Raw genomic sequence first — 13,982 nt, forward strand, 5'->3', positions numbered from 1 at the left:
TCTTAGGGACAGGACACAGGCCTGTTCTAAGTGGAAAGGAACTTTTTAGAATTATTACTGATGGAAAACAGCAATGACAGAGCAGAGAGGAAAGAACATAGTTGTATGAATACATGAAGGCTAGAATATACTTTCAGATCTTGCCCCAGTTAATTTATTCCACTTGCTTATTTATTTTTGTGGTACTGGGGTTTGAACTCAGGGCCTCATGCTTGCTAGCAGGTGCTCTACCACCTGAGCCACTACAACCTTTTTTTTTTTTGGTTGGGTATTTTGGAGATAGCATCTCAGAAACTTTGCCCAGGGCTGGCTTTGAACTGCGATCTCCTGATCTCTGCCTCCTGAGTAGCTAGGATCATAGATGCGAGTCACCAGTGCCTGGTCCACTTTCTTATCTTATTTTTATTTTCATGTTACTTGGAAATGGCCAGCACCTTTGCAACTGTTGGTATTTGTAATTTTAGCAGCCTCTAGTATTTTCTAGAAAATGTGTTTCAAGGTTTTTTTGAAGAAACACATTTTTTACAACCACCAAAGATATGTATATCTCGTATTTTCCATTAAAAAATGCTGGTTTACAGCTAGGTGTGGTGGCACAAGCCTGCAATCCCAGCACTTGGGAAGCTGGAGGATTGAAAGTTCAAGGCCATCCTGGGCTACGTGGTAAAGACCCTGTGTCCAAAAGCAAAATGGTGGTCAGGTGTTGCGAGGGTAGCTCAGTGCAGTGAGCACTCTTGCCCAGCACTCGTGAGGTCCTGGGTTGGACTCCTAGCAATGGTTGAGGGAGAGGAGCCGGTTAGAGTTTAACAGAAGATGAAGATCTGCTACTGCTGCCTGCGTTCCTGATGCTTTCATTTCTTCGCATTATTTCTCCCTTTTCTATTCTGGCAGCTCAAAATGCTGTTTATAGTGCCGAGGCCATTACAGTTTAAACTTCTTTAAAACTTGGGAGAGTACAAAACATGCTTAATCTTGTGTAGTATCGTTTACCAAGTTCATTCTTTGTTCTGCCTGGTGTCCTGGCATCTGTCCATCATACACCAGACTTCTCTTACTAAAATATGAAGGAGAAACTTGATTTTTTGAAATGATTACCGGCATCTACTGTGGGAAATAATTAAAATAGGACTTCTACTCTTGAAAATATACTTGGCTAAAGTGTTGCAATTTAAAGTTGATACAGTATTACTTTTAACTTACCAAAAAGGAACATGAGAAGTACAAACAAGCTTCTGTTTGTAACAGAAACAAGTTTCTTAAATCAGTTTGCATTTATTAAAAGTACAATATAAAATATCTTGGAATTCAAAGATTATCTGTTACCATGTTTATCCCCTAACAGGTTAGTCCTAAAAAAGTAAAGTTAATAGTTTCAAGAGAGGTTGAGAGAACAATTTCAGGTAGAATTATATACATATATTTACACATTTGATTTGATGCAAACTGAGTCTATTCAAGCTTGGTGGCCCTCACTATTCTCCTCAGAGTTTTCAACCATTAACAGCCGGAACCGATTGCTTCCCTCGTACCAACACCTCCTGTCTGAGGTGGTTCCCACTCTGTTCTTTTCCTTCCTCCTTTTTTTTGAATTTGATTTACCCTTTGGTTGGAATAACTCAGCCGGGGCATATGACCTTGTGGCACTGAACAGACGTTCATAAAGTTGCTTGGCCTCAGGACACCTGCTCAGAAGGCTTTCTACTGAGGTCAAGGATAGCAGTCGCTGGCAGAGTCCGTGCACCAGGCTTCCACTGTACAGTCTGTTCAATGGGAGAAAAAAGTGTGGTTTTAAAGCATTAGTTCAGTGTGGTAGGACAACTGTTGTTAACATGGCTTCAACAAATGTGTGTAAACACTGAGAGCTCTTACTGTTTCAATACAATTACTAAAACTATTCAAGAATCTATTCCTTGTTGGAAGGAACTGAGTGTTTAAAACAATTCTTGGCTGGTGATACTGGTTTTGCAACTAGCTCCAAGTTGAATAGGCCATTTTAAAGAAAAGGAATTTATAAAAGGACCTTGATAAACCAAACAGGCAATTTGTTAACATACCAGAAAACTATAATGGTGTCATTTGCAAGGACATTCACTACTCCACAAAACATGGTATTAACTAGAATCCCCAAATTTAATGTATATGACTTATAGCTAGAGCTGATCAAATAGTGCCTTCCAAATCAGTTTGGAAGCATCATTTAATGAGTGTAAAATCAGTGTTTAAAAAGCCTTGATTATGCTGACATGAGAGGACAATCCTGCTGAAAGCATTAAGAGAATTGTATGGTCTTGTTTTTTGTTTTGTTGTGAAGGGATTTGTGGTAGCTAGAGGATCCAGTCAAGAATGACAAAAATTATTAAAGGAAAGGGGTAAAGAATCCATAGGTCAAAGGTAATTCAACTTACTCAGTTGAGAGTTTTTGTGTTTGGCCCAGAGAGATATTAGCAACACTATGTTATTGCTAGGAAGTTTTTCTTTTTTGTTCTTACCTTGAAACATTCAAAATTACAATATCCTATTTTGTAGGCCTCTATATATTATCACTCATTTAAAGTATGCTAGGTACTAGGGCTGTCACCATAAATACGACAGACAAGTTTCTGTCCTTATAGAGCTTATGTTTGAACAGAGAGAAACAGAGCATACATACAGTCCCAAACACTCCATTTTATATCCATCACCTTTCATCTTCCTCTCTCCCTCTCGAACTTCCTGGGTGGACAGTTACTGGGTGTGAGAGACCCACTGATCCTGTCACTTCTTCACTGGCCCACACTACTGCTCTCACTTCTGTCCTTCCTACCTTCAACTTGAGTCACACATAATAATCACTCCCTGGCCCACAGGCTCAGCTCCCTTTCTGCCTCTCCCTTCCTCATACTTGTCTGGCAAGACAGAAGTCCTAGATAAAGTCTTAATAGTCACCAGAATTAGAGCTCCACAAAAGCAGATTTTGTTGTTCGATGCCTCCTAACACAGTAGGTATTTAATAAATATTTGAAAGTGAGTAAACAATATGCCAGGTGGCAAGAAGTGCAATTAAAAAACTATAGAAAGAGTAGGAAGACTAGAGTGTGTGTGGGGGGGTGGAGAGTAATATTTCACTTTAAAGTGATACTCAAACAGCTAGAGGAAATGAGTTATTTCTTACCAAAAACTGCCTCTTTTCCCCAACTGATTTTAAAAATTGCATCTCATTATGGAAACAGTCCTTGGGAAGATGGAAATAATTTATTTTTCCTTTTTCCAGCTCTTCAGTTACAACACTGATCTAAGACCAGTTACACTGACAGTCATCTGTTAAACGTAACTTGTTGGTTTTAAATAGAGATAAAATATTAATTTTTGTGTGGATAGTTCACTATTCATCTGAACCGACATTTCCAATGGCACTCACCGAGTTAGGTCTGGCTCTGGAAGAGGAGTGGCCAGCAGCTGGTTGAGGTACATCCCCATCTGGAGGCAGCTTTGCCACTGACAGAAGGCGTGAGCTGTGTCTAAATCCATTCTCGGGCCTGGCTGTGTTTCCTTCACCCTTTGGAGCTCTTCACACAACATCTTAGCACCACCTGCCCACACATCTTCCTTCCCTATATAAGAAACAGCCTGAGGGCAGTATTTCCAAAAACATTCTCATTATATCCACATGCAAACTTCAGACCCACAAATAAGAAAATTAGTTTAAAATTTAGGCTTTTTTTTTTTCTCTTTTTGGCTTCATAAATGTCTTGTATAAACGGAAATACTTATACTGCCGGACCTTTTTTTAATGATAACCTAATTTTATTTAACTCCAGATTATTTTTCCTTGAAATATTTCTTCTACTGCTCCACTATGTGACCTTAAACATGTCTGAATGTGAATTCTCTAACATTTGTCTATGAAAAATACAAATGCCTATTAAACACTGTTTACTGTTCTTTTTCATAGTACTTCTTTCTTAGAAACCTCCACGCTGCAGTGAACTTGTTTTAACAAAACAGCATGTGTTCAGAGCACATTTTAACTTGTTTCACAGGAGGAAAACTAAAAGTCTGATTCAGTTTGACAAGTTGTCAGCCTCTGCATATGGTAGAAGATAAGGGGCAAGAATCCACAGCTTAGGAAATAAGCAACACTGCATGTGTGAAGCTGGATGTTTCTGTAGGTTTGAGCAAAGGTGCACAAGATAACATTTGGACCAACTTGGAAGTGATAAAAGGAGGCCCACCTTTCACAGTTAGCGAGCAGCAAGGCACTGAGCCTGCCTGGGTGCAGGGTCCACATTTCCTAAAAGAAAAGAAACAGACCCTTGACCATGCCCCTTTCATAGGACTCAGGTAAAAACCGCATAGGCTTATGCTTGGAGAATTTCCTCATACTGTATGTATTATTCAGAGAGAAGACACCTTTAACAGCAGTGGGCATGAACTTTTTGTGAAGTTAGCTGTCATACACCAAAAGTCCCTCTGACGGCTGCTATCATACTTGAGCCTTAATACTTGGGGTGCTTTGGAGGTCATGCTATTTCATTCTTTGACTTTTTCTTTAACTACAGAGTAGCACTAGCCAGTCGAACTTTGTGCAGTGACGTAAGTGTTCTGTATCTGTGTTGCCAACACAGTATCCTGTATCCACACATGGCTTCTGAGCACTTGAGATGTGGCTAATGTGATTGACAAGTTGAATTTTTCAAATGAATTTAACTTGAGCCACATGTGCTAGAGGCCACAGTGGACAGTAATGTTCTTCAGAGTGACAACTTTATATACGTTTAGATAGTATTGCAACATTCATAATCTTTTAAAGGGAATGTTACATTAAAGAATTTAAATGTTGGCTGGGCATGGTGGTACATGCCTGTAATCCCATCCACTTAGAAGACAGAGATTGGGAGGATCTTGATTAGAAGCCAGCACAGGCAAAAAGTTACTGAGACCCCATCTCAATGGAAAAAAGCTGGGTGTGGTGTACATGCCCATCAACCCAGCTGACATAGGAGGCAGAAGTAGGCAGATCATGGTCCAGGCCAGCTAGGGAAAATACATGAGACACTATCTGAAAAATAACTAAAGCAAAAAGGTCTAGGGTGTGGCTCACGTGGTAGAGCGCTTGCCTAGCAAGCACAAAGCACCGAGTTCAAACCCTAGTACCACCAAAATAAAAAACTGATGTATAAAGATGTCATCATTTATTTAACCTGATATTTAAGAGCAGATAAAAATGCCTCACTTATTTCTAGGAGAGTGTAGAGATGCTTTTCTATCATCACTCCCTTACTAGTTCAAACTTACAGTAGAGAAGAGTAGTGAAAACCAAACCAGCCTGAGCATGAGTGTTTATGGGGGTTGAAGGTGTTAAACGTCACCTCTGGCAATTTGAAATAAGTGTCTTGTGCTGATGTTGCTGTGTTCATGACGGGGTAGGAGCATGGATACAACATGCACCTGGCAACACACCATTAATTACTCTTCACAAGTTAAAGCATTATGTGTCACAGAGGTGGGATGGGCAGTACCAGCACTTCTCAGCTGTGTGCTTGGAGTCAAGCCCCCAGCACTGGGCCTACCACATAAAAGTGTTCAAAATTGTTTATCAATGAATGTAACATGCCAAAATATAACTCCTGGAATTTCCAAATACCTACCAGGGCTGTTGATGATGGCATGCAAGGGCCCCATCAGCATGCCCAGCAGTAATGCTTGTAGATGGTGTAGCTTTATTTTGGCCTCTATGTGTTGTAACCAGTAGCAACTGACAGCAATGGGCAACTTGAAAGAGGCAGGGATTGGCTCCAGGATGGTCTCTTTGACCTTCAGGGTTTCTAACAGAAGCATCTGCCTCTTAGCCAAGGGGAGCTGAAAATACATACCAAGCATCTTGCAAATTACTTTGGGAAGTATTTTTTTTTAAAAAACTATGAAATTTACCTTCATGTCAGCTATGAAACTTACCTTCCTGTGGAAAAAAAATTAGACACACCCAAAGCAATTAAAACATCAATAAGGTGCTTAATAAAGAGGGCTGCCTGAGTGTCTGGGTATACTGGGTATACTGTCTACCCCTCTGAAAAGCTTTTCATATGTCACTGCATCCTCTCTGTAGGCTAGTGAGCATTTTCAGTGCACACATCACTTAGGAAGCTTATTAGAAACTCAGTCTTAAGGCCCTTTCTCCTACTTTTGACTCAGTAATCTGAGGGGAGCCCAGGAATCTGCCTCTTAATTAGCAGCCTAATTCCACTTTGAGAAACAAAGATTTGCACTCAACCCTGCCCTTGTCATCAAGTGCATCCCACTTTCTCTGGGATGTCATTATTGACTATACCCAGAAGACATTGTTTAAACACATCCTGTGCAGCATACAGCCCTGTTTTTGCTTGGATCGGGTTTCATGTCCTTCTCTGCAATGTTTTACTATATTTCCATTCTCCCATACCAAGACTGAGTCTGGGTGGCTACTTGAGGTTAGAAGTATATTCAAGGGAGACTGGAGGGCTGGGGATGTAGCTCAGGGGAAAAGCGCTTGCCTAGCATGTGCAAGACTCTAGGTTCCATCCCTAGCACTGCAAGAAAACAAAAGGGAGACAGGAATATTTTAAGGACTACCAGGACTGTGCTTGCAGAAACACATGACTCTTTTTCTTCACGCTTTACAGTAGAGTGTGCTTCCAATAAAAGTTCAGAAGTGAACAGCCACGAGGGCTGTGGGCTTCGCACTGAAATTTCCCCGTAATGACTCAAGACACTGAGGAACGTAAAGGACCGTACATGTCTTACCTGCTTACAGATATGGACACTAAGACTATTAGGAGAGTGCCTTCAGAGGAGCTTTGTAATTAAACTGTAAGAGAAGAAAATAGTTGTATTCCTAGTGTCCACTTGCAACCAGAAAATGATGTCTGTCTTCTTTCTGGGAGGATGAGACCACCTGGTACATTTCTTAGCACGTGACACCTGGTCAGTAGTAAAGCTGTGCTTGACACTGAGAATAGAGCTGTTAACCTGATATGAAATGTGTCAGCAAATAGTTCCATCATCAGTGTATGAGGCCTTTGAATAGGAAGATGATTCTAAATACTTGTTTCAAGAGCACAGTAACATCGTGATAAAAATTTAAAAATCAGAAAAATGCAAAATGCCTTACAGTGTAACAATAACCCCCTACACTAACTACCATAAGCATTAACTACTGAAAGTAAAATAAAATGAAATCTCCTAAACTTAAAAAGTAGCATGTGCACCTGAAAATGCGCATTAATTCTTCCCGGTTATATAATCCTTAAATTACTGAATCTCAAACCAAGTTTCAACTTTTACAATCAAAGCAAAGCTGGACCCTGACTCCAGTGATGTTCTCCCTTCACTAGCTACATCTCCAAGCTTTCTCCAGTCTGTCTGGTCATCTGTAAAATTGGCTTGATAATGAGTTGCAGGAGATGTTCTATTGAACTCACCAGTCTACAATGCCTTCCAAAAGGGGAACTTCTTTGCCTACAGCTCTTAAAGCTGGGTTAGTTTACTGTATGTGACAACTCATTCCCTTTCCCCTCCAGGGCAGCCTAAGCACAAGCCTGCAGCTGTTGTCCAGAAAGAGGTGTCCAGAAAGAGAATGGCCTCTGCACTGCCCACACACTAAGAACAATCCACTTCCACGCTTCCTAATGATTTTTCCGTTTGTTAACCTGAGTGGTGTCCTGTCCACTGCAACTAACAGCTGAAACGACACTATCTCATGTGGTCTGTGAGAATTAATGAGGCACTGGGTAAAATTTCTATCACAAGCCGGCACAAAGGAGCTAAGTGCTACTAGCACATCATGTTAAGAGCAGCAAAACAAATGCCTACTATCACAGGTGTCTATGCTTGTACCTGCACTTGTGTTTGGAATAACATTTGCACATGGCATCATTTAGAATTACCACAGGCTGTTAAGAGCCAAAAGCAATGAGCTAAGTAGAGAACTGATCAGTTCATGCTAAGGGAAGACCACATGATAACCTCAGCAAGAAGTGAACTAAAATCTCACCCTAATTTGAATACAGGTAATTGGGAGGGTGAGATAGAAGGGTCATATGAGTTCTAGGCCAGCCTGGGCTACACAGTGAGACCCTGTCTTAAAAGAATGAACAGGTAAGTACCGAGAACACTTGAGTTATCTCCATGTAGCAAGAAATATAATGATCAGGCTTCATTTTGTTTACTGGTTGAGTTGGATTCATATAGGGACAAATGTCCTAACCTGTCTCATATCATTCACACACACTCCACTTCTGGATAAATCTAAATGTTAAAGGAAAAAAGACATTTTCATGATCTTGGGAGTAGGCAATTTCTTAAGTCACAAAAGTGCTAGCATAAATAATAAACTAAATGACTATACTAAGAGCTGTTCATCAAAACATACTAGAATGTAAATACAGGATGGGGGAGGCTATTCACTGTATGTTATCTGACAAAGAAACATTATGCAAAAACCCCAAAACACAGGCAAAAGATTTTGAGCACAAACTTCATACAAGACACTATCCAAATGGCTAATAAACATGAAAAGTCATCAGAGAAATACAAGTTACCTACCACAGTGGCTAAAATGATAACTACAACAACCACCAGAAAAGCCAGACTTTTTTAAAAGGCTGGGAAACATCAGATGTCCGTAAGAGCGTAAATACATGAAGAGGTACTCTCAGTACTGCTGGTGGGAATACTAATTGATACAACCACTTTGCAAGGTCTTTGGTTAGCACTTCTTATAAGCTGAACATGTGTGGCCTTGGCAATTCCACTGGTGTTTATGTATTAGAAATGTGTTCATATGTTTACTGATGTGCACAAGAATGTTCATGAAAATATTTGAAATGGCCCAAACTGGAAACTACCTAAGTGCCCATTACCTGGAAAATAGAAAAGTCAATTGTGGTATGTCCCCACAGCAAGATATATTTACAGCAATGAGAAATGAATCATCTACAGCTACTCAAAGGACATGAGTGAATCTCACAAACATGTTGAATAAAAGAAGCCAGATTGAAGAACTCCTCACAAAGTACAAATACAGTCGAATCTAAGAGGTCACGAGAGTGATCACAGGCGGCCAGAGCGTGGGTGACTGGAACCAGATACTAGAGAAAGCTGCTGGGGTGGTGGTGATGATTATTCATGTGGGTGCTCTTTGCATAGATGCATCGAGTTTGTGAAAATTTATCAAGCTGTACAATTATCTGTGAATTGCAAAGGAACAAGAGGAGTTCTTACAAGTGATGGATAATGCCTCATTTCAATTGTAGGATGGATGCACAAATAGAAACATGTGAGAACTCTTCTGTGCAGCACTTCACTGTCCATTACTTCTCAGTGAGTCCATAAGAAAGTTAAAAAGAATACTCCAACAGTATTATTTGTGCAATGTAGTTTTAGTAAAACGTTCTTTACAATGTTGCTAATTTGAATTTTATTGCTGTGAGTAAAGTTTTAATAAATCCCTTGTTGAGAATTTACATTCAACTTTCTAATTCTTTATTCCTTGGAAATGTGACGAAGGTAGACCCTCAAGCTGTGTTGTTAAGCGCAATGAAACGACTTCAACTATAAATGAACTATCAACACCTAATGTGGACACCACATCACATCTTGGGGGTCCACAAATGCAGTGGCTTACAATTAATCATGTTCCTTGCAGGAAGCTCAGAAGCAGTCTATGGAATTGTTAGAAAAAAGATGGGATCCTATGGGAGAGGAGGCTTTTAAGCTAGTGAGACTTCCTTTTTTTTTTGAGAGAGATAATTCAGATGTCACAAAATTCACCCTTGAATGTGTACAATTCAGTGGTTTTTAGAACAAGCCTGTACAACTATCACTAATTCCAGAAGCCCTGTTCCTATTAGCGGTCATCGCCTAATGCCAACGAAGTTCCTGCACCCACTCAATGTGAATCTCCTCTCCTCATGTTTGAGAGGCTGCTAGTGGGGAGGCTAGAAGCTGGTTCCTGGCTGGCTGCATGGACCAGGGATTGGCACAATGGACATTGGGGCCAGGGAATTCTTTTTGCTGCTGTTCTATGCACTGTAGGATGCTTAGAAGTATCCTTGGCCTCTTCCCATGAGATGCCAGAGCAATCACCAACCATTCTACTTCCGAGGAAGTGACAATCAAAAATGCTCCCAGGCACTACCAAGTGTCCCCTGGGGGGCAAACTGACTAACCAGTGGAGAACCACTGGTGTAGACTGCTGTGGAGTCTGTCAAGGACTCCCACAGGAAAATAAGGTCTGCTTCCAACTAGCTGGGAGGCTCTGGCCCTGTTACATCCTGGCACCAAGAGTGGCCCATGAATCTGTGAGTCTGAATATTTACTTGGATCTAAGAACCCAATAAGCATTGTAATTGTTTACCTGCATTTAACTTGTAAACTTAGGTTCATGTTGGTAATTTTTAATATATTCATGCAATATAAAAAAACACTAGGATCCATGAGAACATTTTTTTTCCTTGTATTCATCTGAGTGTTACTGAGGCTTCAGTAACAATGAGTTAGTTGAAGGGTCACATTTTTAGTAGCAAACTAAGCAAGTCACCATGATGCCAAGAAATGTAGACTCTAATAAAAGATTCTCACCAATAAAAATAATTGAAATCTGATGTAGTCTGAGATGTTACACCTATATCAAGTACTTATATATACACTTCATTTTTTGCTGTTTAATTTTTTTTGCCTTTTTTTTTTTAAGCTACACAACCCCATTCTACTGATGGCAAGTACCAGTCTAGTAGCAATAAATGCAAAGAAAACACAGACTGCTGAAGTATAGTGAAATGGCAGATTTAGAGCTGTAAGTTATAGGTTTGAGTTTTAGTACTGACATTGGCTGTTACTAAGTTCACTTGAGTTCCTGATTCCTTACCCATACTTATCAAGGCAAGAAAGCAACCAACCTCAGTTATGTTAAGAGAGATAACATGGGTGGATGTGGGGAACTCATGCCTGAAATCTCAGCTACTCGGGAGGCAAGAGATTGAGAGGATTCTGATTTGAGGCCAGTTGGGGCAAAAAAGTTAGGCCCTATGTCAAAGAACAAGCTGGTTGTGTTGGTTCAACCCTGTAATCCCAGCCAAATGGGAAGCATAGGTAGGATTACCATCTGAGGCTAGCCTGGGTAACAAAAAATGTGTCAGACCCTATCTGGAAAATAACTAACATGATTGAAGTGGTAGAGAGCATGCCTAGCAAGTGCAAGACCCTGAGTTCAAAACACCAGTCCCTCCCCCCACAAAAAAAAGAGGTAATATATATGAAAACACCTTTAACTTTTAAAAGTTATAAAAAACTTCATTAGTATTATAAATACTTACCTCGGTCAGTTTGCTCAAATCAGAATGATCCTTGGGCGGTTTTACTGCATTAACAATTGACGTTTTGATATTTTTATCAATCCTTTCCACTTCACTGAAAGCTACAGGCCGTGGAGGCAATGCATTCCAGAGCATGTTTTCTGGATCTGATGAAACATTCAAAAGAAGCCCATAGATGACTTGCCGGATGGGCTGAGATACTCTGTGGGCATTTGGTCGCTGCATGTTTTCTACCTGGGTATGAAGAATGGTCCGTCTTAGCACCAGACCATCACTGATTAAAGGAGACAGCTGGCCTTTGGCTAAAGCCACAAGAACCCATTCTGGTAAACCCAGCTCCAACGTATCTGGACAGACGTAAGCACCATATTGGAAGAAGTCCTGTAGCTTCACCTGGGAGTGCTGGTATTCTTCCATGGAACAGCAGAGAAGTTCCTTAACATTTCCTCGATCCTTTTTTGGGAGGAAGTTCAGAACAGTATCTAGCGCCTCAGTAGGGTTGGCAAAATGAGAGAGCCAATTTAGCAGTCCTAGAACCCGGTGGTGTCTCCTCCCCTTAGAACTAGTAGCTTTAGGAGGAAGACATACTTTACTTAAGAATGTCTCCATGATGGGCAGATTAATATGGTCGTTTCCACACAACACCGCAAAGAGAGGAAGCAGAGCTTTGTTCATATTGCTGAAGTAATGGCAGAATGCATCAAGGGAAAAGCATTTGGCAGGTATATAGTAGTTCTGTGTGCCCTTAACAGTGTTCATATTTCTCCACTGAAAGCTATTTAATGGGCAAAACCCACTTTTCAGGTCAAAAATGCAAAAGTCACTATCTGATGACAACACCGGGCAGTTCCAATGATTGGCAAGGGTCATGATGTCTCGATCTGCTTCTGAAAAGCACTGGACAAAACTTACTTGCAGTTTGTTCAAAACCTGTATGAACACTTCTCGGATGAGTAAGGGACACACACACCCTCCCCCACCAATGGAAAGGGAATGGGCTGTCTGGATCTTCTCTCTAGCTCGATCCTTTATGGTTGTAAGCTTTTTATCTGAAATGTCACATCCTCCATCTAATACCACATATGGACATATATTACAAGTAAACAGTGATTCAAAGAACTTCTGTACAACTTCTGCAAAAGAATCATAGTCCCCTCCATACCGGAGCTCCAAGTTTGAATTGAAGCAAAGATGGTGGAAAAGAGAATACCCATCAATGATAATTTTTGTGTTCTGCAGTTTTAAATCAGTAAAGAACTCATTAGTATGGTCTTCCACTAACGTCATTAGTCCTCGGATACCCATGATGACAGTCAGAATTGCCTGTGAAAACAACACATTTTCAATTGGTGTTAGTTATGGGGCACCAAGTCATTGCATCTAGCACCATTAAATCAGCAGCAAATGTTATTAAGTCCTCTTTAGATAGAACATAGTAGTTGAAAACACGTCTGAATTCTTACCTAGATCTGGGCGCTTTTTTATGCTTCTTTGCTTTCCCCATGTGATGTAAGACACAAATTCAGTAGTTTCATAGCTTTTGATCTTTGGTTAGGGGTGGAGGCTGCTCTTGATCCTAAAGGAAGACCAGGTAAAACCCATTACTGATGCACTAACACAGAAGTTCTATGGACTTTGATGCTGAGGTCACAGTAACTGCCTTACAAAAGAGTATTTGTTTTGTGGGGTCAAAGGAAATTGTCCTAAACTATAAAAATGACATCCTTATCGATAAATCAGCAAGCAGTGGTCTTCAGTAAACTAGAGTATGCTTCAGTAACCCATGATAAGGTTCCAGTTTTTCTTCTTTATTATCAGATTTGGGGGAGTTCTTTCAGGTCTTGGGTGTGGGGGCCTGTAGACGTTATAGTTTGAGATAAGGAAAACTAAGCTGGAAGCTTCATGCTTTTAGGAACCCAACTATCCAGTTTCACCCCAACTGGGATTCTTATTTTATTTTATTTTTTTTGCATATTTTGCTAATTTAACTCACTGGATTGTTACTGGCTTTTCCTTTGGTCTCAGGCGTCAACATGGCTCAGCATGGCACTGATACAAATTCTGTCTTTATTGGACACCGTGACATTTTGTCAACTATGGATTTTTTTTTTTTTTTTGCATTTTGATTTTTAGAGTTACCGTATTAAAACTTGAGTAAATTTTTTGGCATCTGCATACATTTTGTTCTTGATTCAACCTCACCTTAGTCTCAGCTCTGTCAATAACATCTCAGCACCTTGTCCTGTATAGTACTAATTTCTTTACACCTCTGTTTTGTGAAGTTTGTGGGAACACAGCCCGTGTTGATTCATTCTAAGCCAACATCAGAAAATTGCACAGAATAAGTAGTTCAACAATTGGGAGTTGGGTAGGGGAAAAGCGCGCAAAAGATACTAATTTAATAGCTCAAGCACAGGCCTTCCTACACCGCGCCATCCCAGTCCTCACAACCTGCCGCCCCGACCAGCAGCAGAACCCACCTGCTGCGTCCTCGCAGAGGACCGGCCCCTCCATCAGAAGCCCGCAGGAGCCCAACGACGGCCGGCAGTCTGGGTACGTGAGTTAAACCCCAAGAGCGGAAACCGGAAGTCTCTGCGTATGACGTCACGGTGAGGCCCCGGTCCGCGAAGCCCAGAGCGCCACAATGCGACC

The 13,982-nt window shown here is 40.7% G+C and overlaps 1 protein-coding gene across 4 annotated transcripts; it reads right to left on the minus strand.

The window, feature by feature from the left end:
• Window positions 1-1,252: 1,252 nt before the first annotated feature.
• Aste1 (asteroid homolog 1) lies at window positions 1,253-13,965 on the minus strand. Of its 4 annotated transcripts, XM_074059122.1 has the most exons (7): window positions 13,811-13,965; window positions 12,794-12,906; window positions 12,493-12,653; window positions 11,331-12,400; window positions 5,628-5,838; window positions 3,398-3,590; window positions 1,253-1,760 (listed from the first exon to the last, which is right to left on the minus strand). In XM_074059122.1, exons 3-7 carry the CDS (start codon window positions 12,542-12,544, stop codon window positions 1,454-1,456), a joined length of 1,833 nt encoding a protein of 610 aa, XP_073915223.1. In that variant the 5' UTR covers window positions 12,545-12,653; window positions 12,794-12,906; window positions 13,811-13,965; the 3' UTR covers window positions 1,253-1,453. The 4 variants fall into 4 exon arrangements, with proteins under 4 accessions (XP_073915223.1, XP_020010009.2, XP_073915222.1 ...); XM_020154420.2 differs by having other exon boundaries at window positions 11,331-12,653; XM_074059121.1 differs by lacking the exons at window positions 11,331-12,400; window positions 12,493-12,653; window positions 12,794-12,906; window positions 13,811-13,965 and adding an exon at window positions 4,212-4,270 and having other exon boundaries at window positions 3,398-3,606; window positions 5,628-5,767.
• Window positions 13,966-13,982: the final 17 nt, after the last annotated feature.

The sequence above is a fragment of the Castor canadensis genome, chromosome 17 (assembly GCF_047511655.1).
Source record: "Castor canadensis chromosome 17, mCasCan1.hap1v2, whole genome shotgun sequence".
Taxonomy (NCBI): Eukaryota; Metazoa; Chordata; class Mammalia; order Rodentia; family Castoridae; genus Castor; species Castor canadensis.

What these genes read in the sequence shown, in the direction of transcription:
- Aste1 (XM_020154420.2), bottom strand. Translation starts at nt 12,635, where the DNA reads ATGGGTATCCGAGGACTAATGACGTTAGTGGAAGACCATACTAATGAG. An exon ending in TGCCATCATCAACAGCCCTG is followed by an intron (nt 3,591 to 5,627) that starts GTAGGTATTTGG and finishes TTTCTTATATAG; the next exon opens with GGAAGGAAGATGTGTGGGCA. An exon ending in CCAGAGCCAGACCTAACTCG is followed by an intron (nt 1,761 to 3,397) that starts GTGAGTGCCATT and finishes CCCATTGAACAG; the next exon opens with ACTGTACAGTGGAAGCCTGG.